Raw genomic sequence first — 25,498 nt, 5'->3', positions numbered from 1 at the left:
TTGACTTATCTCAACAATTACAAAAAATAAATAAATTATTTGAATAAAATATTAAAACACCTATAATTTTCCTTATATATAGTGAATTAGTAATTTGATTACATTTTTAATAATGTAGTTTATGACACTTAGAAAGTAAGATAAAATCATTTTTAGAGGTGTTTGACTTAAGTGATAAGGCATGGTTGATAAAATAATTCACCTTAATCAAGTGTTTGACTTGCATGATCGGGCCCATGATTGATAATCTAGCCTGCATCTAATCATTTAATTGAGTGATTATTTATCACCCCAAAGTTAGATAAATTATTTAATCACTCCTCAAATCATATTAATCTTCATATCTATCTCATCCACCAAACTAAACGTTTCTTTGTTTATTAAACACTTATCATTATGCTTTTCTTACTATGCTAATTACGAAAGAAATATGGACCACGCATCGCGTGGGTATAATACTAGTTGTGAGAGACGGTCGAACTCAGTTACGAGAGAGCAGTTGGAACTTGGAAGTTGGAAGACAGCCACACATTCCTCTGCTGCCGACCAATGGCGAGAGCCACCTTCGGCTTCGCCACCCCTCTCTCCGCCTCTCTCCGCCACCTACCTCATCTTCCCTTCGCTCTCACCCTCATCAGACCCCCTTATTTCTCTACTCTCCGCGCCACCGCCGCCAGAATGCCGGAGTGCTCCAGTGAGCTCCACCCCTCTCTCGAAGTCGTTGGCGGAGGCGCCGACACATTCATCCCTGCATTCAAAGCCCCTCATATTCCCTACGTTCCTTACCCCTTGATCGCTTCCAATCGGCACGTCGAGACTATTTTCGCCGCATTTTTCCGCTCACTACCCGACGTCAGGTTCCGCCGCGAGTGCCTCCGCACTAGCGACGGCGGCGCTGTCGCCCTCGATTGGGTCTCCGGAGACGACCGTAGCTTGCCTTTGGAGTCTCCAATTCTCATTTTGCTGGTATGCTAACACTATGCAGGGGTTAATCACCGAATTACTGAAAATTGCCTTGAATCTTTAATTTGGATATGTCTTCTTAGGATCAAGTCATGCTGATTTACCGTTTGTTATCAAATTATTATATGGCGGTTGAGGAGATTTCTAGTCATGATTTTTTGTTTTTTGTTTTTTGTTTTTATATATATAAAAGTAAGAGAAGAATTCCATTCCAGTTATTTCCATGTTAACTTAGTAAATATCCGGAAATTTGGCTCGGGTAGACTTTTTGACTTGGGGGAGGAGGGAGCAGTGAGATTTGAACCCTAGACCTCACTGTTCACATTCAGGAGTTGGCACCGTTTGGTGTGAACTACATGGAGTATGGTAGCTTTAGTAGAACCACTATTTGTATTGTTATGCTCAGACGTGTTTTTAAGGAGCAAACTAAAAAATGTTCAACATTAAGGTAAAGAAGCACAAAAATTGTAGCCACGGACTGTGGAAAGCTTTTGTCCACGAAAATTCAATAAGCACATAACCTATGTGTTGTAGGTCGAGGAAGTATTGACAATGGGTGATTGCAGCCAGGTCTCACTGGTGGTAGCCAGGACACATATGTGAGGCATATGCTATTGCGAGCCAGGAGTGAAGGATGGCGAGTGGTGGTATTTAACAGCAGAGGTTGCGGTAGCAGCCCTGTTACCACAGCTCAGGTACTGCATTTCTTTGAGCCTTTCTTCTGTTACGATTAAAGATGCCATCTTTATCCTTGATCTATCTCTGTTGTGTCCTTATCCTGCATCCTATGCTGAAATATTGAATAATGGACCATGAAAACATATAGTTCTGGTGCTGCTCTTGTTCGTAAATGCCAATGAACCAATAATATCATCAGAGTTTGGTAGCCGAATATGTTAATAACAATATTCTTCAGTTGATAGCCTTTCATTTACCCTAAATTGTTGCAGTTCTATTCAGCTTCATTTCTAGGAGATATTTCTGAAGTAGTGGACCATGTTGGCAGCCGCTATTCAAGAGCTAATTTATATGCCGTTGGCTGGTCTCTTGGAGCTAATATTCTGGTTCGCTATGTGGGTCAGGTAATTTAATTAAATTCAAGCTTTTCAATTTTTAACTAAAATTCTGACTTATGCTTTCTTTTAGTTATGTGCCACTTACTATGCCCTATTTTTCAGATCACATTTACTTTAAGTTTACCATTTATTATTTCTTTAGCAAATACTCCCTCCGTCCCGCTATTTATGGCTCGTTTCTTTTCGGCACGGGTATTTAGGAGAGCTATATTAGTAGAAAGGTTGTATGGCCCACATGTGTTAATTGATTTAATTAATCTTAATAAAGTAACACACCCTAAGGCTGACTCAACACCGGCCAGTCCAACGCCGGCGCCGGCGGCGCCGGCGCCGGCTCCCCTCAATTCACCATCATTCAAATCCAATAGTGTTTTAAAAAACCCAAGAAATCCTCATCTTCAGCAGCCTAAAATTCAAGAAACTCAAGAAATAGTCATACGCAATTAAAACCCTAGGCTTCAAATTGTGGTTGAATTCCTCTTAGATTTTCGGCGACTGCACGGCCATAAGGCCGCCACCACGGCCGATTTCAGATCCCCAACTCAAGCCTCTATTCTCTCTCTCGGATCTGGTCGACACAGAGAAGCCACCAGTGAAGGCACTCGGGCGGAGGCGCTTAGGCAACGCGGGGGTGGAGGCGGGAGGGCGGAGGCAGAGGGGGGTGGATGGGGGCCGGCGCAGTACAGGAGGTGGCGCTACGGTGGAGGAGGTGATGGTGGAGGCGGCTGGAGCGAGAGAGAGGCGAGACGACTGTGACAGAGAGATCCGGCTGAAGTGGAGGTGACACGCAGAGGAGAAAGAGAGAAGTCGCGGAGGAGAGTGGTTGGATGCGGAGGCGGTGGGTGGATGTGGAGTTGCCGCGCCGTCGCCGGGGAAGAGGAGAGGCGGCGATGGTGCAGCATGTGAGAGAGAGAGAGAGAGAGTAAACGGGAGTGAGAGAGTTTTTTTTTGAAACAGAGAGAGAGAGAGTTAAAGTGAGAGTGTTAGTTTTTAATTAAAGTAGGTTTTATTAGGTATTTAATTAGTGCTTTAATTACGATTATCTATTCCTTATTATTTCCTAAAATAGAAACGTGCCATTATTAATGGGACAGCCCAAAATGGAATACGTGCCATCAATAGCGGGACGGAGGGAGTATCCTAGTCATAATATGCAATGTATCAATCGCATAGCTTTCCCAATTTATGACACAACCCAGCTCGCTTTAGAAACCTTTCACGAATAACTTGCTTGTTTTTATAGCAGTTGATAAGAGCACACACCCAATTCGTTAAGTTGTTCTGGGTTTTTTTCATTAGTAAGCTAAAGCTTTTATATGCTTCATAATGAAACCGTTAATGCAAACAAAGTATGATTAGAGATTCATGTTTCAGGTTTAGGGGTACAATGATGGGTTAGAGACTTAGGGTTTAAGTTTTAGGTTGTTGAATACATGATCTCACATTCTTTTAGTGTGAGGCATGATTTTTGAATGGGATGTTGAGATGCATTTTAAATAGGGTGCTGAGCACATGATCTCACACACTTCCATCTGTTGACAAACTAGTGTTCGAGAGGAAAGTTACATGTAGATTTTCTATTAGATAAAACACAGGTTTGTTCTCATGTACAATACGTGTCTCTCGTCAGGGTGTCATAACTTGTGGTTAGTTTTCTTATATCTACAAACGAGTTTGTCTTTGTATTCTGTAGAACTGGGCTTTAAGTTTTAGTTCCATTGTTCAGTGCTCCTATTCTTATGCATATTCTTTTATCACAGGGATCTTTCTCTTGCCCTCTTGCTGGTGCTGTATCCTTATGCAATCCATTTAATTTGATAATTGCAGATGAAGATTTCCGTAAAGGCTTTAACATCATTTATGACAAAGCTCTGGCAAATTCACTGTGCAAAATTTTCAGAAAGTACGATGGAGTTATTTCATTTTCTATGCTTCTACACATATATAAATTCCTAAAATCTTATTTTCTTCTCGTTCAATGTCTTGTACAAGATCTAAATGTAATAATTTCCTTTTCAGGCATGCACTCTTATTTGAGGATATCGGAGGAGAATTTAATATCCCATTGGCTGCTAATGCTAAATCTGTTAGAGAATTTGATGAGGGACTAACACGAGGTTTATATATGTTTACATATGCATAAACCCTGGCACCATTGACCACTAACTGTTTGCTCTTCTTGACCCGTCAGTATCATTTGGATTTAAATCTGTGGATGACTATTACTCCAACTCAAGCAGTTCAGATTTCATAAAGAATGTCACAATACCTCTGTTATGCATCCAGGCAAGTATTGTTTTGCAGTTTATGGGTTTTATGGAAATCCTAAAGCTTATTCTCTCTTGATACTAACCCAGGAATACATGGTTGGTCTATTGCTGAATTTCCTTATTCCTATACGTCTTGAAATGATGCGAACTTGTGCAGAATCACACAACTTCTTTATTTTAAGCCTCCATATTTTCATTTCTCTCAGTTGTTCTTGAAATCTGTTCTTTTGCCACCTCCTTTGTGTTCACCACTTAAGGTTTTCTCCCTGCTTTGTCTTTTCGCTAAATTGATCTATGTGAATAGAGATATCTTTGGGATGAAAGTTTACCATAGTGGATATAATTATCTGTTGGATAATCCAGCTCAGATGCTAAACCTACAAATGGTTTTCAGGCTGAGAATGATCCAATTGCGCCATCTCGAGGAATTCCTCGTGAGGACATACAGGTTCAACTTCTCTCGTCTGTTATGCATTTCTATTTCACTAATGTCCATTTCCATATTATTTATTTGAACATATGATTTAAAAGCACTTATTGAATAATTAAAGTGTACCATTAAAAACGTTCTTAGAAACATCTCTCAACTTCTGCATTTTGAGAAATATTGCCTTTCTGTTCATGTGCCCCAACAATTATATTGCATTTTGAATTTCTTTCTATCAAATATTGTCCTTCGCAGTGCATATTGTGGTGAATAAATTGTTCATCAGATAGATAAAGTGGATGTTCTAATAAGTAAAAATGTGGCTATAAGCAAGAAGTTTTCAATTTATGTATAAGGTGCTTTTCCCCTTGGAGTAGCTCATCCAGAACGGTTAGATCGTCTGACTCTTTTCCTTTTCCCGTTTTTTCCATCTCCGGAACCCTGTACCTCAGAAAAATCCCAACTGTATGCTGATAGTTACTCCGAAAGGTGGCCATTTGGGTTGGGTGGCTGGCGCGGAAGCTCCACGAGGAGCTCCGTGGACCGACCCCATAGTTATGGATTTTCTGCAACACTTGGAGCAGGCTATCTCAACTACTATATCTTCTGCAAGCCTCAACGATGAGAGTCTTCACCAGCTTGAGGTATAAATTTACTCACTCTTATTTAGTCACTTTAATATGATTGCACTCGAAATATATATATATATACACACCCCATCCCGACAGAACTATAGCGAGATAGAATAATGCTGCAGCTATATCATTTTTCCGATTCATTGGGATACCATGAGAAAATCAAACGTTTCCCTTACCAATATTTATGGGATGTATAGGGTTTATCCCTAAAGTAGCGGTTACATATGTCTCTCCCTACATTAAATGGAGGGAGTCGTGTAAAACAGTCAAGATTTGTTAGATATGGGTGGCTTATGACTCGATCCTAACAATATAAAACACTTACAAATACTATATATATAAAGACGGCTTGGTCTCCTGTGCGATTGACCACATCCCATGCGGTGGGTTATTTTTAATAAGCATAAAATATATATTTGTTCGCACAAATGTATCTATACTATATTAAAAATAGAATTTTCAATTTCAAATTGATATCAAATCAATTTCATAATTGAGTGGCAATTTTGTAATTAGAAGAAAATTAAAACTTTATTTATAAGTTATATATATCTATTTTTTTCTTTTTCTTTAACTTCTTATTTTTCTATTTTATTTCTTTTTTAAAATTGTGAAATTCGACTAATTATAAAATATTTGATATGCATATCAAATTAAACATCATGATAAGAGCTTTAATTTGATATATGTTATGTAAATATTGGATTTAAAATATAAAAATTATATTTATTTAAAGATTAAAATTTAAGAAAATTCTCTCTCCTCTCTCCTCTTTTTTTTTTGAATAAATCTATTTTTTTTTTCAATTATCTTTTAACTTTTATTGTTTTCTTTTTTCATAATATAATTTTTTATTAATATGAACTATTCTTTATTATTTTTATATTAAACTAAAATATATTTATCTTAAATTATAGTATTTTTAATTATATTTAGAATTTTTTATATAATAATCAAATGTTAATCAATTTTATATATAATAAAATATAAAAATATTTTTTGTGCGTTGCACGAGTGCAAATGCTAGTGTATACTTATGTAGTAGTACAAGTTCACATGAATAAAAGTAACAATTATTATTAATAATGTAATAATTTAGAAATATTACATTTCATTGTAACAATAATTACTTTTTGTGCGATAATAATTACTTGACCAAATAGTTAAGAATAACAGTATTAACGAGTGAAAATAACTAAAAGTAAAAATTCTTATGAATAAAAGTAAACATTATTGTGAAGAAATGTAATATTTCAAATCCACCACATGGTATGCAGTTGACCCAAAATCTCTTTTGCATATAAAGATAGGTTCAATAAAGAATGACAATATTGAGAATAAAGCATAAATCCTGGAGGTTCATATTTCAAATCTGATGGATGTGATTTATTGGGATTTATTGCCTTTTTTCCATATGAAAAGGCCAATTTTGTAATAGTCTATTTAATAGTAACCGAAAATTCATATCTTCAAGATATTCACAATCGTATTTTTTACATGGAAAGATTCGTATTTATTGCAGTTATTTTAGAGTTTCTAATATGTTTTTGGTTCTTATTTGTACAATATATTTATTTAGTTGTTCGTAATTTTTGTACGTTTTTTCGAAATGTTTTATGTTAAATATTTTATGCCAGCAAGAAAAATTTAAATATTTTATTTAGATGTTCGTAATTTTGTTAAGCATATTCGAAAAGTTTTATGTTAAATATTTTTTCGAGTTATCAACCAGATATCAATAATATTATTCATGAATATAATACGTAATGAATAATCACAATTTGTTAATAAACAAAATACACCCTCAGTCCCATAAAAACATGCATAGTTTTCCTTTTTCGTCCGTCCTATAAAAACATGCATAGCCCATTTATAGTAATAATTCTCCTACTAAACATCACAATCAATGTGGGACCCTTTCTCCACTTACACTACACTTTACAGGATTTCTTAAATCATGTGCAGTCTCAAACTATGCATGTTTTTATAGGACGGAGGGAGTATTATATTTCAAGGAATATAACACAATTTTCACTCAAAGTGTAAATAATAAAAATGTTATGCTGAATAAAGTGTATTATCCATGAATATAATATGTAATGAATAATCACAATTTTTCAATGGACAAAACACAATTTTTTGTTGAGTATAACAACATTTTGAGTTCGAATCTTATATATGTTGGAAGAATTCATGGTCCTAAGTTCGAATGTTATATGTAACAAAAAATTAATTTTCGCAATTCATATATTTACACAACGAATTCATACATGTTCTACACATAATTCATATATTTACATATGATTTCTCTAAAATTAAATCTCCATCATTAGATTATGGGTAGATCAATGGTGTAGATCTATTCCTATTTTACCCTAGCTCTCCCCTATATATATATATATATATATATATATATATATATATATATATAGAGAGAGAGAGAGAGAGAGAGAGAGAGAGAGAGAGAGAGAGAAATGTTCCATGGAGAATGCGTGAAAAAATAGCGAACAAATCTATAATATCAATGAATCAATTAATGTATCGTATGAACAAGCATTTTGATTTGGGTTCAAATCCCGAGGATGACGAAATTTTCACTATATTTACTAAATATGTATGTTCATTAGTTATGTTAATCTTTCGTAAAATTTATAGATTTGTTCGATATTATTCATTCTCGAAAAATATAATTCTCTATGGAACTTAACCACACACACACACACACACACACACACATAGGATTAGGTTCTATGGTGAATTTTTTTTTTTTTTTTGCGAAACTGAGAAACGTTGAAATGTCAATAATTTTTTATGAACATACCAATAATTTTATTGAACGTTTGGGGTCCGAATCCTGGAGCACGAGATTTTGAACAAATACGTCTTTGCAACAAATACTTCCGTTTATAAAAAATTATTGATATGTTCATCATAATTATTTATATGTTCGTCAAAATCTGGACATGAGATTTAATCTTAATTATTGACCGTTCGATGGATCATGATCAATGAATAAGATTGTTTCTCCCTTCTTTCAACATTTACCTTTCTCTATTGAACCTTTTCCTATATATATACATATATATATAGGGCTAAAACAAAAAACACTTATTAAAATATAAAATATAAACAATTTTCAACCATTAGATCATCAAGATCTACGGTTGATGCGTAACCCTGTTGGATGAATTCGTGGTCCTGAGTTCGAATCCCAAAGGTAGCAGAAATTTATTTTTCACAATTCGTAACCCTATTGGATGAATTCATACATGTTCTACATAAAATTCGTATATTAAAAAACGTTTTTATTTTTATTTTAAGAAGTGTTTTCACGGTAGCCCTTCTCTAATAATATATATATATATATATATATATATATATATATATATATATAGGGGAGGGATAAAATAAAAACACTTCTTAAAATATAAAATATAAACAATTTTCAGCCCTTAGATCATCAAGATCTACGGTTGATTCGTAACCCTGTTGGATGAATTCGTGGTTCTGAGTTCGAATCCCAAAGGTAGCAAAAATTTATTTTTCATAATTCGTAACCCTGTTGGATGAATTCATAGTGTTCTACATAAAATTCGTACATTGAAAAACGTTTTTATTTTTATTTTAAGAAGTGTTTTCACGGTAGCCCTTCTCTATATACACGAACACGCCCATGTTTGTCAAATTATATTGAACATATCGGTCATTTCGTTATACGTTCATCAAAATATACTAAATTTTTGGAAAAATTTGTTGAACATGACGTGAATAAATGCTGACCGTTAGATTAGATAAGATCAACGACTGAGATTTGTTCTCTGTTAAGATCAAAATTTATTTTATACTAATAGAAACTTCGAAAAAAAATATCTTGACATTTTGATGAAATTTTAACAAAATAATAATGTTCATTATATAAAAACAATGTGTAGATTGGTCATTGATTTGAACACTTATCCAACTATAAAATGAATTCATCTTTATTTTAACTAGACTATATTGATTATAACTTGATTTATTGATTAATTTATCTTTATTTTAATGATACTATGTTGATACTATATTGATTATATCTACTTTATATAAGTTAAGTAACTCATGAATTTTATATTCCTAAAAAAATGATTTTTTATTATTTTAATTAAGTAGGTATTGAAAAATAAATCCGAATATTGAGAAGTAGCAATATATCACACAATATAGCAACTATGATGCATAATTGCAAATCCTCACAAGTACATAGAACTAAGCACAAAATACTCATATACCAAAACAAAATATTATAATTTAAAATCAACTAAACCTTCTTGAACTGAGAATTAATTCCACATTCCTTATCACCATCATCTCATTGTGCACCTCATTACGTCTTTCCGAGTAAGTGTCAATCGAATGAGAAGTAACTTCGTAGTTGACGTAAAGTATCCCCAAAAAATTATCAATCCCTTCCATGGTCTTCAGATCTTTAGTCAATGACATATACTCATCAACCAAATTCACTCTTCTAAAAAAAAAAAAAAATCAACCAAATTCACACACTTATCAACAAAATACATAAAGCAATATAAAAAAGAAAAATGATAGGACAGATAAATTGTACATCTGCGACGAGAAGTAGAGCATCTCGGCAGCGCGTGGTGGAGCTTGACGGCAGAGTGCAACTAGAAAGAGACAAAGATAACCGCTACTGGCATTGATTGGCTTTATCGTAGAATTTTGTATGTGTTTGTGAGCTCGAAAATATCCCAACTTAATTCAAAAGAGGAATGGCTATTAATGTAAAACACTTTTCGTGAAAGATTATATGCAAGAAAATTATAAGAATGAGATGGTGTATATATAGATTTTTTGTAACACCATTTGACTATTCACAAGCGCTAGACAAAGTAGAGGGAAAAAAATTAAAACAAATCGACCATTTCAAAAGATTAATATATATATATATATATATATATTTTCTGATTAGTGCGTCCGCACCACGCACGTTCTCTCTTCTCTGTCTGCACCGAATGCGTAAGGCAAGGGGCTCATGCGAGTCGGGTGTGTACTCGCTTCTTGAGCCCCATTAGAGATGCTTTTATTTTAATCACATACACTTCATCAAAATCTTAAAATTCGTGTTACTCCCAAATAGGTATTTATTTGATGAACGGAGGGAGTATATAAACCAATATATTTAGCAACATTCCGAAAATTGAATTTCATAGTATGTGGTACACAGAATACCTTAATAGTCAATTCACATTTTACGATGTTTAATGTAAATAAAATTTTATCAATGAGACCTAGCTCAAGTGGCAAAGCTGAGGCACCCAAAGACTCTCGTTTGTGAGAGGTCTTGGGTTCAATTTCGGCTGCGTGCGGTAATTTTTCCACTTTTGTGTGGGTAGTTTTCCCACCTTTGTGTGTATAGTGGTTTCACATGCGTGCAGTTATTTTTCCACCTTTGTGTGGTGTAGAGGTGGTTGCGTTTGCGTGTGGTTTTTTTTTTTTTTTTTCATCTTTGTATCTATGTTATGGGTGTATTTGATACTTAACCCTATAATCAAACACATACAAAATTTGGCCTAAAAATCTATCAGTCTGGTTTGGCCTTTATGCCGAAAACCGGTGTCTGGCAATTTTCGATAATCCACCAAGAGGAAAAAATGGACCCTGTCTCCAGTGGATGGCAATTTTCGGCAATCCACCAAGAGGAAACAATGGACTCCACCTCCAGTGGCTAGCAATTTCGGCAATCCACCAGTATCTGATAATCTAATTAGCTTGATCTGAAAATGGACTCCGCGGCCATAACATTTTGCAGCAACTCTGTCTGCTCGCGTCCCGTGAGTAATTCGATTGATAATCTTTATTTGCACATTTCTTGTTGTGTATAAAGTTTTGGTTTTTGTTTTCTTCTGCAGTAATGGAAAATTAATTTTTAGCTCTTTGCCTGTGTAGATGCTTTTGTTGCCTGTTGCATTAACTTTTTCATGTAACTTGGGGTATTCATTATTACAAACAAGCAAATACATTGGCTAAGTAAATGTCGATCCACAAAGTCTATTATTTTTGGGGGTAGTTACAAACCAGTTGAATTGATAAATCTGAAGCTATAGAATGAAATCATGGACTGTCATGTCTGTAGCTGTGTGATTCAAGTTTTTATTTTGGCGAGGGCGACCTCGATCTTGGGAAACAAGAGCATCAGTCTGTTGGTCACATTGAAGCGTTCCTCGTCATTCAAGTAGTCCTCAGCATGGATAAAATCCTTCCACTTCGACTGCGACTTGTGAGCCGACACCGACAGAGGTGAGGAGAATGCGGACGACGGCTCGTGGTGGTGCGTCTGGAAGTAGTGGTTCTCCCATTGCTTGTCCTTGCGACGAAGCTCGATCGCGAAGATGATGGGATCAAAAGTAGGTAGGGGGTTGTGGTGGTGGTGGGGGTCAGTGCATGTAGATTTTAATTTTTCGGCGAGATTGGCTAAGAAGAAAGGGTGGAAGGGCTTAATTACACCCAAATTGGTGGTAGGTCTGATGCGTCTTCGACTTTTGGGCCGTTTGGCCTATTTTTCTCTTCTTTTGTGTTTGCAATGGTCATATCGGGGAGAAAGCAGGTATTCTAAGGGAAGGAGGCTTAGTCCAGGGCATATGCGCAGAAGATGGTCGGAATGGGCATTACCAAAGAAAAATTAGCCCGACTACTTTTTAACAAATTCACTAGGAAGAAAGCTCGGAGACGTACCACTCAGAACACCTCTGAGCAGCGAGGGTCCCCGAAGTGTACCACCTGGTGTGAGGCTAATCGAAGGAAGCAGCCAGTACGACCATGCCTGTCAACAACAACTAGAAGTTGGAGCTCAATAAGGAAATATGCGTGGAGAAGATTGCCCTGCAAATTGTGGCGAATTATGGCAAGAGAAGAATCTGGAAGAAGGTAGAGTTGACCCAATCATCAGCTGGAAGTCCACAATCAATCAGATCAATCAAGGATCTAGCTAAATATGGAAGGAAATCAGTTGTCCGATATGGTCTACCGGCAAGCTAGGGTTTGACTACAACCGAGCAACTATTTGAAGTCCCGCATGTGTGGCTGGAGAGAGACTTTTGGCACCATATCTCTTAAACTCTATTTCACAGTGCACCCAAGAAAACAATTTACTTTTATTTATTTACATTTCCGCAAGAACAATTTATTGCTTTTCGTATTTGGATTCGGTGCAAGGAACAAAGCCAAAGAAATTTGCCTTAGGTACTTTTTATATTAAAGTATTGTACATTTTACCTATTGCATGAGTTTATTTCAATACGCATTTATGTCTTTCATTATGTATGAGTAATTCCCTTAGTGAGATTTCAGAAGAAAAAGGATTAATTATTGATATGTGAGACATTTGAGAGGCTGTTGTGCGTTCGGTTCAGTTCTGGAAGGGTTTGAACATATATCGTGGATAGTTCGGATCTAGCGGGTGTAATGTCCAGTATGCCTATGACCGAGTAGATGAGCAATATCAACAATAGTATTTTAGATCTTGAAGGCGAGGAACGAGTAGTGTTGGGATACAACATCCCTCTTCAGTCACGGGCTTCTCCAGTAACTACCCATCAACAGTGATGAGGTTTAAAGCCATGGTTATTGACCAAGAGACTCACCTCATGCATCGTATATATATCAATAACCGGTAGAACATGTTATCGGAAATGGATATCCCGCGAGTTATGTCTACTATTTAGGTGCAGGGCTAAGGAACTTGAAAAAGGTTGGTGAGGTTGGTGCGCAGTAGCACGGACAGCGAGATGCGAAGCTATGTCGGAACCACAACAGGCGCAGACCCTCAAACTGTTGGCATATCCAACTAACCTCAATTTGAGGCCCAATGGGATCACTCTATCGAAGAACCTGTTCACACCACGTCGGTATGACCTGAAACCATCACTGATTTAGGTCTTACTGAAGTTCAACGGATATGCTAGGGACGACCCTCACACCCATCTCCAGGACTTCGAAATGGCAGTGTTGCACCAATCGAGTGAGGAGCAACAGGAGTACGTAAAGCTGATCTTATTTCCATTTCCATTGGTGGATCAAGCAAGGAGATGGTTGTATGACGTGCCGGAATGAAGTGTAACCACTTGGGCACATATGCAACCGTGCTTCTTAGAAGAACTCTTCCCAGCCACAAGAGTAGAATGGATGAGATGGGAGATCCGTAATATCAAACAAGATGGGCTAGAATCCTTCTAAGAGTACTGGACTCGTTTCAAACGGCTATTGAGCAATTGCCCTCATCACCAAATCTCTCTGAAGGGTCAAGTTGAAAGTTTCATAAAAGGGATGCAGGGGAATGATTGTGGGCTAGTGCTAGCCGCTTGTAGTGGATCATTGATGAGCAAGACACCCCTGGAAATCTTCCAACTACTAGGGACAATGGCTGAAGAATCACAAGAAGAAAAATACGAGAGGAACAAGAAGCTACCCTCCAAAAATGAAGGAAACGAGGATATAACAACGCTGAGCAAGGAAATGAAGGAAATTAAAACACTGTTGAGTGGCTTAACCATACCAAAGAAGGTACGACAATGTGGCCTATGCAATGCTACCGGGCATCATTCTGAGAATTGCTCGAATTTTAGTGAAGACATCGTGAACGTGAACACCATGGGATGAAATAAAGGATACCATCGAAAATATGATCCATTCTCCAACACTTACAATCTAGGATGGAGGGATCATCCTAACAGAATAATATGGGCATACGAAGGCCATGACAACAGTATAACCAACACCAGCAGCAGTCATGGTACCGAGTAGGACCACCGCAGCAATAGGCTTACCCACCTCAGAAGTAGCAAGTGTATCAGCTGTCGCATCAGAGATGAGCACTATAGGAGGAAGCCATTGAAAATCTAACAAAGGAAAGTGAGAAATTATGGAATGAGGTTCGTGCCAGTATGAACCAAACTAATTAGCAAATCAGCCACTTGACTAAAGCTCTAGCCAAGATGGAAGTAAATGCCGGGAAACCTCCCCCCTCAAGGAATTAATCCTAGAGAAGAAGCTCAAGTAATCCTTACTGAGTTGGAAGGCGATGAAAAGAACATAGAAGAACTTTTGGCTGAAGCAGAAACTGCAAAAAGAAAAGAAAAGGTAGGAGAGGTCAGTACAGGTCTAACCGCCGGACAACCCAGTCGTGAGGAGCAAACAGAGCCACCCTACCCCAGAAGATTGGGACCGAAAGCCAAGGAGAAAGAAGCAAATGAGATGATGAAGATGTTCTAGAAGGTGGAACATAGCATTCCACTTCTTGATGCAATCCAACAAATTCCCAAGTATGCTAAGTTCCTCAAGGACCTTTGTTCGAGAAAGGTGAAAATGAAAGAGAAAGTTCAATATGTAATAGGTGAAGGTGTGTCGGTTGTGATCCAACGGAAGCTACCTCCAAAACGCAAGGATCCAGGGATGTTCACCATTCCTTGTAATATCGGAGGAAATAACATGGATAAGGCTATGATGGATTTAGGGGCCTCAACAAATGTGATGCCATTGGCCATTTTCAATTGGTTGGACATTGGACAACTGAGAAACACCCGTTTGGTCATACAGCTAGCTGATAGGTCTAACGCTTATCCAGAAGGTATGGTGGAGGATGTACTGATAAAGGTGGGATATCTAATCTTCCCACTGATTTCTATGCATTAGATATTGGACTAGAGGTTGGGAAAAATACCATTTTTCTAGGAAGATCATTCATGATGACCGTAGGAACTTAGATCGATATGAAAATCAGAGTGCTCACATATGAATTCGATGGTGAGTTAGAATAATTCAACATATTCGAGACCATGAAAAGGAAATAAAGACTGGAAATAGTGGAGATGGTTGATGTGTTTGAGTCATTGGTTCAAGAACAAGGTATTGAGTTCGCCTCGAACGACACAATGGATAAGGTGATACAGTTTAGTCTGACCGACCGTGATGCAACCTATATAGAGGATTGGACCATGAAAGAGATTATCATAGAGTTGTACTCTCTTAAGGAGAGTACCCTGGAAGTATAATCAGAAGTGGACCAGAATATAAAAGAAATTATCCAGGAGGTTTACTCAGTTGGAGGATCCGCAGAAGGCAATCCATAGTTGTTTTCTTAATATGGCCAACACAAGAAGCTACTTTCTTTGATAGACAAAACACCTGTCTTGGAACTCAAGAAGCTGCCAAAACACCTGCAATATGCTTATTTTGGACCTGATGAGACACTCCGAGTAATCATCAGTTCAGACCTAACCGTGGTAAAAGAGGAACGACTGGTCAGCGTTTTACAGGAGAACAAGGAAGCCATCGGGTGGCCACTGGCAAACATTAAAGGTATTAGACTACGGAGTTCATGCACCACATATACTTAGAAGTCGGGCATACAAGTTGTTGAAAATGAGCAGGGAGAGCTGGTGCCGACACAACTACACACAGGGTGGAGATTTTGTATAGACTATAGAAAGCTGAACCTGATCACGCGCAAGAACCACTTCCCACTGCCATTTATCGATCAGATTCTCGAACGTCTTGCTGGTAATTCCTATTACTGCTTTCTAGATGGCTATTTTGGTTATAGGCAAATATTTGTAGTTCACGAGGATTAAGAGAAAACCAATTTTACTTGTGTGTTTGGAACATTCACCTATCGAAGAATGCCATTTGGCCTATGCAATGCACCTGGAACCTTTGAAAGGTGCATGATTAGCATATTCTTTGATTTGTTGGAAAATTGTATCGAAGTCTTCATGGATGACTTCACTGTATATGAGAACTCTTTCGATACTTGCCTCAATCATTTAGAGCTTGTATTGAAGAGATGTGTGGAAAAAAGTTTGGTTGGATGGTGTGAGATCTTTATCAAATCACCTGCGTTTCCATGTTTTTAAAAGAAAAGTAATCGGAATGTGGTATTGCATATATCTTGTTTAATACATAATACAATAGGGCTATTTATAGAATTACATAGATGGGTATTTCGATCTTTTTCAGTGTTACACGCGCTCCATATGTACTAACTAAATTGATATAGACATACAACCCATGAAAGATGTCAGCCACTTGTCGGATCCTTGTCTTTATTGTAGAGTTGCTTACGCCAGATCTAGAAGTCCTTTGCTTGATGTCTGAACTAGAGCTGTCTTTATTATCAGAGCTGTACAAACCACCTCTCTCTGGAATCATACGGGAACGGTTGAGCTTAGACTTACTTCTGGATCCCTATATTTCATTCTCTTCCAGGATTAAACCAATAATCGCCACACGTCATGTTCTCTGCTAAATGCATATTACGCTCTTCATCATCGCCCAACCTATGACCAGACTCTTGCAGCATGATGTTCCATTTAACTTCGACGACGACTGCAAAGATGTATTCATCATTTTTAGGGACAAGCTTGTGTCGGCCCTGATCATACAGCCACAGGTGTGGGATTTGCCTTTCAAAATCATGTGCGATGTCAGGAACCACGCGGTTGGGGCATTACTAGGGCAGAAGAAAGGGAAGGAGAATTGTGTGCTCTACTATGCCTCCAAAACTTTGAACCCAACACAGTGCAATTACACCACCACTGAGAAGGAGCTGTTTGCAGTGGTGTGTGCTATAGAGAAATTTCGATCTTATCTCTTGGGCACTAAAGCAATCATGTACACCGATCATGTGGCCTTAAAATTTTTGATGACCAAAAAAGAATTAAAACCACAACTAATACGGTGAATATTGCTGCCATAGGAGTTTGACATCGAGATAAGAGATAACAAATGAGCTGCCAATCTGGTAGCAAATGGGCGAAGATGATGGTATGGCCATTATCGATACCTTCCCTGATGAGAAATTATACACTGTGTACGCCTATATGGAGAATGAGTCTCTGTATACCCTTACCGATAAAGAGCCATGGTATGCCGATATAGCCAATTATTTGATTACAAAGGAGGTTCCACCAGGATGGTAAAAATTCGAAACAGAAGTTAGCCGCATAAGCGCGTTCCTATATTTGGGAAGCCCCTCACCTGTGGAAGATCAAAGCAGATCAAGTCATATGGAGGTCAGTTCCTGAAGATGAGAATGACCAGTTACTGGACATATGCCACGAAACTGCCTGCAGCGAACATTTTAGAGGCAAACGCACCGCTCAAAGGATTTGGAAAAGAGGATTTTATTGGCCCTAAGTGTTCGCTGATGCAAGAAAATGGGTACAGAGCTGCTCGAAATGTCAGATGGCTGGGGGCATTACCGCGAAAGACGAAATGCCTCAAATGCCTATCATGCCAGTCGAAATCTTCGATGTGTGAGGCATCGACTTCATGGGACCATTCCCAAAGTCCAGGAGCTATGAGTACATATTGGTGGCAATCGACTATGTATCTAAATGGGTGGCGACAAGAGCAACATCAAACAATGATACCCATACTGTGGTAGAATTTGTGAATGATCAAGTGTTCAACAGATTTGGGGTTCCAAAAATTCTCATCCACGACCAGGTATCCCACTTCTGTAATGCCACCATTAGGTAACAACAACCGATCACCCACAGGCGAATGGACAAGCCGAAATCTCAAATAGAGTGATCAAAGTGATATTGCAGAAAGTGGTGCATCCCCATAGAAAAGACTGGAGCAACCACCTTGGAGATGCTTTGGAAAAAGTTGTTACCTGCCCGTGGAGATAGAGCACAAGGCGTACTAGGCCATTAAGTAGATAAACCTCAGTATGGATTTGGCTGGAGATGAACGAAAACTGTAGATAAGTGAGCTAGAAGAACTCCGGTTAGAGGTATACGACAATGTTGTCCTCTATAAGGAGAGGACCAGAAGGATCCATGGTGCAAGAATTAGGAAGAAAGAATTTTGGTTATGACAAAAGCTCTTACTATTCAATCACTCTTCAAAATGATGGCTGGAAAGGTCTGATCAAAATGGTCAGGTCGGTTCATGGTTAAGAAAACTTTCCTAAATAGAAGCATTAAAATATATGATCTTAATGGGAGTGACACATTTGTGGTGAATGGGAATCTACCAAAGCCCTACTACGAATACTCTGGCATGGATAAGTAGAAGGAGAATTGCTATATCTTTTACCCCATCTACGAATAAGATGAGAAAGAAGAGTCGAGCTCGAGACCAAAAACAGGAGCACTAACTGGGAGGTAATCCACAATACCTCATTGGTATGACCCTTACTATTTTGTTTAGTGTTTCTTTTATTTGTAGTGTATTTTGTGTTTCTTGGATGACAAACCTTGCAGATGAGATGGGCTGGAGGTGGGCCGAGAAAAATTAAGGCCCAGTTGAAATCCAAACCTACTGTGCGATGAAAAATGTGTAGGTGGAGGCCCATGGGAATTTGAATTGGAGGCGGTCTAATCGAGGAGTGACGTATAACGCGTGTTAGTTGTGGTAAGACTACTGTGACAAGACAACACCGCTTCGGTTTTTGTAGAAATTTGAATTTTAAATTCGGGGGATTCACTTCCATTAATTTTAATTTCTTGCCATAACCATAATTTTTCTTTCTTAATATCACATTTCCCACTTTTTCTCCAAAAACCCAAACCCTCCAAAAACCGTTACACACGATCTCCATTCCCTTCTCCCTTAAATAAGTAAGCGCCACCATATTCCCATATAATTGAACCTCAGTTCCTTCACTCTCTTTTCACAAACCCACAATTTTCCTAACTTCCAAACTCGAAATCCACACTCATGGGAAGAACTAAACTTGAAGGCCGCCTTTGGCAGTACCCAAGCTGCCACCAGCAAAAAGAAGAAGGACGCCACCATTACTAAGCCACCACCCGCTGCAAAACCACTAGCTGCTACAAAGAGAGTCACCTACAGAGCCGCTTCAGAGGAGGCCATCACTAAGACCACCGAGGAACCCGCCATCATCGCTCCGCCAAAGAAAAGAACCAGAAAAGTTCCCCTTGCTAGACATGCAGACCTTTGAGAGGGAGGGAACCGAGGAAATTGAAGCCTTCGATCAACCTGAGAAGGAACAACCCGACCCTACACCACCGGTGAAGAAAACGAAGAAGCCCCTAACGGAGCAACTAGTGTAATCTACCCCAGCACATGCCTCTTCCATTCAGCGAGAGACCAATCCCACTCCTGAATCACCTCGTGCTCCACCTCAACCGATGGAGGATGGAAAGACAGCCTCTAACGACAAGGAGGATGAGTGAGAGGAAGAAGAAGAAGAAGAAGGCAATACCCCGACGCCGTCCAAAAAAGCTGAGGTTCCCACTCCCCAATGCCGAAAGAAGACGACTGATGCGTCTTCGACTTTTGGGCCATTTGCCCTTATTTTTTTCCTTTTTTCATTGTGTCTGTATGGGTCTTCTAGGGAGAGAACATGGTTTACAGGAGAGGAAGTCCTGTAAGGGGCAGACGAGAGGAGAATGGGCATCACCAGCCCAGATTGCATGTCATGTTTACCAAGAAGGAGCCGAGACGTAGTACCCCTCAGTATCTCATCTGAGATGTGGGAATCCCGAAGTGTACCGATCACTATTTTATTAGCTACAAAAATACTGTAACTGACACAGTGTAATTGTAGTAATAAACAGTAAGTAGAGTATCGTATCCACAGGGACGGATAAGCAAAACTACCTTTAGTAATCCCAATTTAGACTATCACAATATTCAGGCAAGCATAACAATGATGAACGATTTAAAATTAAAATTACGCTAAGTAACTATTGTATTGGAATACATCAAATAATAAAAAGCTCTAACCCCACCCTAGGGATTTACTATTGTTAATCAAACATATGCATTCAATTTATTAATTCAATTACCAATTTAATCCAATCGTGATGAAAGATCACAACACTATTCATAAACTTCTCTAACAAATACCTATAAACGTAGATTAATAAATCCCTTATCGCATTAATGACTCAAAAGAATAAATTAACTCCCAACAGCACACAAAGAATAGCTTCCTATAGCTTCACCTATCGCATTCAAGACTAAAGGCTAACACTATATCATGCATTCCTGAATTGTCTGAACAATTATCGCATTTATAAGACTCAAACTGAATAGCTAGACATGTAAACTATTGATCAGATAATTCACAAGAAAACAAGCACCAGGAATCATGAATCACAAGTTGGAGGGCAAATTGATATCAATAAATTAAGCACACATATTCAATCAACTATATATAGACCATATGTTCAGATTAAGGAACTAGTCAGACATAGCAAAAGAAATCATAAACATAATTAAAAATACAACAATTGAAAGAACTAAATTAAATAAAAAACTCTGAATAAAACCGAAAGAACAATCTTGAATCTTCAATCCTTGCAGAAATCCAATCCAAGCTCTAAAAGCTAGAAACAATGAAAACTAAAAGCTATAGAACTCAAAACTAAAGTGTGGAACCCTAGATAGGTCAAATAAAAGACGTATATATAGTCTCAGGGAAAAACCCAGTACAGAAAACAAAAATACAGATAAAAAAAGTAAACAACTGAAAAATGCGGGGATAACGGTTGCCCGATCAGCGACCGCCGATCAAGTCGCCGCATAAAAACCCCCAGACAATCCCTAATAAACACAATCGATGGCAAAATCACTAATAAACATAATCGAAGACAAAATCAACCTTGATATCCAACAATTGACTCTCAAGATAAAGTGTTTCACTCAACTCACAATTGATGGAATGGACGTGTATTCTCTCATCGAATTCAATGCAAGATAGATCACTTACATAGGCTTGCGAAGCTTCTACAATCTCCATCGCTAACAGTGTGCCAGAACTAAGATCAAATAGGTCTTTTAATTGGGTTATATGGTATGGACATTGGTTAAGGTAGGGAAATATAGGCTAAGTGACTCAAGTAAATCAAGAACACCAACCTTATGACTTCACCAATCGAGTATGGAATAAATTCCATTTTCCACCTATCTATGTCACCATAATCAACTCCCACCATGGGATTTAAAACATCACAATTCAAGACTAGACACTCTTTTATGCTCAAGAAGATCAACACATGCACGACAACACTCAAAATAAAGAACAAACTACAAATAATGGGCAGTTAAAGCTCAAATCCTCACCGTCTTGCTCAACGTCAAAACTCAAGGCAAAAATTACTCATCAATCATGCAAATCAGCTCAAATCATATTCAAAATATTAAGTAAAATCGTGCATTACCATTTTTGCAGAATCATCGCAGCCATCTTACCAATTATCTAATGAAGCAATCAACATCACATACACAAGCTCCAAAGTAGCTAAACTACGAATACAACATCAAAAATCACACAAAAACAACCACAATAGGCAAAAAAAAAAATAACGCAAACCATAACCAATCTCCTCCCCCTCCCCCAAACTTATTAAAGAGCAAAAGTTGAAAAATAAGTTTGAAAGGAACAATAGATAAAGGTTATGGTTAGCATACTCACAGTTCTAAAACATGATGACAATCCCCCATATCAGTACTAGAACTCCTGAAACAGCCATCGAAGCTCTTCCTATATCGCCATCTGCCCGAGTCAATTTTTTTTAGGAAAGCAAAGAAAAATGTGAAAAACACCAGAACAACAAAAAAAAAACAAAAAAAAAACAAAGGAAATAAATCAAGTAAAAATTGGGTTACCTCCCAATAAGTGCTTAATTTAATGTCTAGAGCTGGACGATACCTCATAGCCTCATTGAACATCTAACACAACGGGCGTGACAGACCGCCCAACCTGAACAGAGGCAGAAGACCCATGTGCATCAGCTGCACGAAAAATGACGCTTCCATTCGGCACATCTATCATAGCTCACCCCGTACCTAAGAATGACCGACCAAGGATCAACGGCGGATTTGCATCTTCAGGTATGTCTAGGACCAAGAAACCCACAGGGAAGACGAACTTATCAACCTTCACAAAGATGTCCTCAAGCTTGCCTTTCGGCTTCACTCTTGATCGATCCGCCATCTGAATCATCATCGAGTTCGGCTTGAGATTCCGATTCCCAAACGCTTGAAATCAGAGATGGACATCACATTGACACTAGCCCCTAAATCACAAAGAGCCTTGGGAAAGAGCTCTCAGCCAATTTCACACTTAATGGTGAAGCTACCCGGATCTTTCTTCTTTGAAAGTAGCTTCATTGGCAGTTTAGTGCACAAATATTTCTCTAGCTCAATTTTCTCCTCCTCATCTTTCTCCTTAGCAACCTGCAGCGTTGAATGAGTCTAAGGCTGTGCACGCCGGTCCGATTCTTTGAGTAGTCTTTGCAGATCTTCTACTATACGCCTACACTCTGTCGTCTCAAGATTAGCAGCTTCCTTCTCTTTTTTGCTATGGGAAATCTCCAGCTTGGTTTCCTTGGTGTCCACCTTTTTGTCCGTCTTCACAACATTGCTCTTCAAGCGCCCCTCTCTTCATCAATATACGGGGGAATGAAGTCTTTGGGATGTACTCCCTAAGTGGAACATGAGCCTTGTATGGTTTCTCAATTGGACATTCGTGCTCCTTGTCTCCTCACAGCTTTCCAAAGAGATTTCGATCGTCTCCTGATCTTCAAGGGACAGAGCGCCATCGAAAATCGCATTGCATTGGGGTATGTCCAGGCCTATTCTGCGCAGCTGCATGGTTAGCTATTTGGCCAACTTGAGTTTCCAACATCTTCTTCGAGTTTAACCGACGTCATTCTTTATCCTAGTATTCGTTGAGTCAGCGCTGCCCTTGCTGCAGTGTGTAATCGCCAGCGCTGTCCGTTTGAATGCATTAAATGCACGCCAGTCCCGGGTCCCATCTCTGTCACATCACTACTTTTTTTCCCAGAAATGGGCCCCTTCGGTTCCGTCCTCGCCACATGTTTGATCCCGATTGGACCTCTCGACTCCCAGAATTTATACTATTTCTTACTTATAAAACTCATCATCTTTTTCTCCACGCCTCCTTTCACTCTCTCTTCTTCCTTCTTTCTCTGGAGTTTTCAGCGCGTTTTATGTTCCCTCTCTCTCTCTCCGACGGCCCATCGACTTTCTCCAGTGTATATCTCTTTACCTCTATTTTCTGCGTACAGACCTAGGTATCACCCTCAACCCTGACCTCCCTTCTTTCTCGGCATTCTCTCTGTGTTTATAATAGTTTCTGGTGTTTGTGTATCCTTTTCGTACATTATATTTCTTAGTAACCATGTCGTCTTTTCATCCCGTCTCTCAGTCAATAATGAGTGTTAAGGAGATGAAAAGTATAGAGAAAAAACTTAGAGGCCCTATTCCTAGCCTAACCTTTAGTATCCCTTATAATAAATCTCAGATGACCCCCGAGAATCTTAGGGAAAATTCCATAGCCCTATGGGTGCATCAAGTAGCCGCAGGGCTGCGTCTCCCTCCTCCGCCTTTCCTGGTGGAGGTTTGTAATTATTTCCGTATCCCTTTCTACCAACTAGCCCCGTCAGTGCTGCGACGGGCGTTTTTCTTTCATATCATGGTTGGGCACCACGACTGCGATGACACGGTGCAGCTCTTCTGCCAAACCCAAATTCTCAAAAAGACCAACACCCATTATAATTTTTCTACTCATACGAAATTCAAAACCACCTTTCTTAGCAAACTACCCACTGATAAAATTTTTATCAATAAATATTGTATTGTCCATACTGATAAAGGAACCTGGCTTTCCTTTGCTGGGGTTCGGATGTGAAGTGGCATCCCGAGCGCCATTCCTGACTTTTCGCTTCACTTCCTCCTCCTTCCTCTGAGGATTTAGATATCCTCCATAAGTTAAATGCCTTCCGTCGAGTCCTTCCTGCCAAGCGCCTAGTATAAGACGACTCAGCGCTGGCCTACAGCGGGCTATTTCCTCGCTATCCCCCCATCTCGTATAGGTTAGGAGGGGGATCCCTTTCTCATTAAAGTCAGTGCTTCCCGATCTTCACATGTTCTGCTTTTAGGGATGGATTGGATGGCGTAATGTGAAGACCTGCTCCCTGCCCCGGAGGTGGCAGGAGATGGAGGGTCCAGCGGCCCTCAGGACAGAGCTGCCGATGTCGGCTCTGTACCTGCCAGCTCTCCCGCACACTCCACTGCTGACACTTCCCGAAGTGTCAGACAATCTCAAGAACAAGTAGGGGCCTCCGAGGAGCCGCAGTACATACACATTCCTCTGGATGGTGGGGACTCTTCCGCCATAGCTGTGACTGTTCCACCCCTACAACCCAGCTCTTCGCCAACTCGGGCTGCCCCGGTCTCAACAGTCCATACCGAGATGTGGGACGGGGATGATGATGAAGACGCGGGCGAGGAGGTCCATACGATGTGGCTCCCGTTTCTACCGTCAGGCTGGCAGCCCAGCCTCCCAAGCGCAAACGAGCTCTTTCCAAGGTATAGGAGCTGGCCAAAAGGCGAAGGGAGGCGCGAGAGGGAAAGGAGCCCGCCAGCTCTCCCACCGGCCCTACTGAGAAGATCACCCTCACTCTCCATCCCGTTGGCCAACTGTCGGGATGGGAGTTTTATGACCAGATGCGAGCCCGGATCCATCCGAATGACAAGGCTCACGCACTGGCCATCTCCAATGAAGACAACACTTCAGAAGACAAACCATGCCCAAATCAAATATTCATATTCACAATACATAATTATCATGCCCAATGTTCAAATCACACATCATGCTAGGTCAGACACGACACACAAAAACAACGCGGAATGCCTCCCCACTAACACACTTTGCTTTAGGCAAAGTGAGTTAGAAAGAAGGCACACACGGACCAAAACGAAATGAAAAAGAACACACACATACATAAAAATAACAACCGACCTTTCCCAAATAGGGCCACAACATGACACAAAGAAAGAAAAGACTCAAAACACACAAAAGATAAGAGAGAAAATAAAAGGGACACTAAGACAGGGGCATGAATCATACGTTTGCAAATCAGGCGTTCTGGGCACAAAGAACCTCCATCATTAGCTCTTGGCTTATGCCCAAGGTGTGTCATCATTCTGCTCTGATGGATGTGGTTGAGCGGGTTCTAGGCAGAGAGCGTTGCATTGTTGCTTTGACCAGAGGCTTTGGGCAGACTCCACCATCCTCACGTTGTGCCTCTGATGCACTGGTTTTGCCCTCAGGCCACAGGTCTGATC

The 25,498-nt window shown here is 39.2% G+C and overlaps 1 protein-coding gene across 1 annotated transcript; it reads left to right on the top strand.

Annotated features, from left to right (window-relative positions):
- Window positions 1–468: 468 nt before the first annotated feature.
- Window positions 469–5,692, top strand: LOC130992936 (embryogenesis-associated protein EMB8). Its single transcript, XM_057917666.1, has 8 exons — window positions 469–966; window positions 1,530–1,658; window positions 1,914–2,045; window positions 3,800–3,942; window positions 4,059–4,156; window positions 4,231–4,325; window positions 4,704–4,757; window positions 5,189–5,692. The coding sequence occupies exons 1-8, from the start codon at window positions 550–552 to the stop codon at window positions 5,384–5,386; spliced, it is 1,266 nt and encodes a 421-aa protein (XP_057773649.1). The 5' UTR covers window positions 469–549; the 3' UTR covers window positions 5,387–5,692.
- Window positions 5,693–25,498: the final 19,806 nt, after the last annotated feature.

The sequence above is a fragment of the Salvia miltiorrhiza genome, chromosome 7, assembly GCF_028751815.1.
Source record: "Salvia miltiorrhiza cultivar Shanhuang (shh) chromosome 7, IMPLAD_Smil_shh, whole genome shotgun sequence".
In the NCBI taxonomy this organism is placed as follows: domain Eukaryota; kingdom Viridiplantae; phylum Streptophyta; class Magnoliopsida; order Lamiales; family Lamiaceae; genus Salvia; species Salvia miltiorrhiza.
This window is presented reverse-complemented; position numbering and strand designations above follow the sequence as displayed.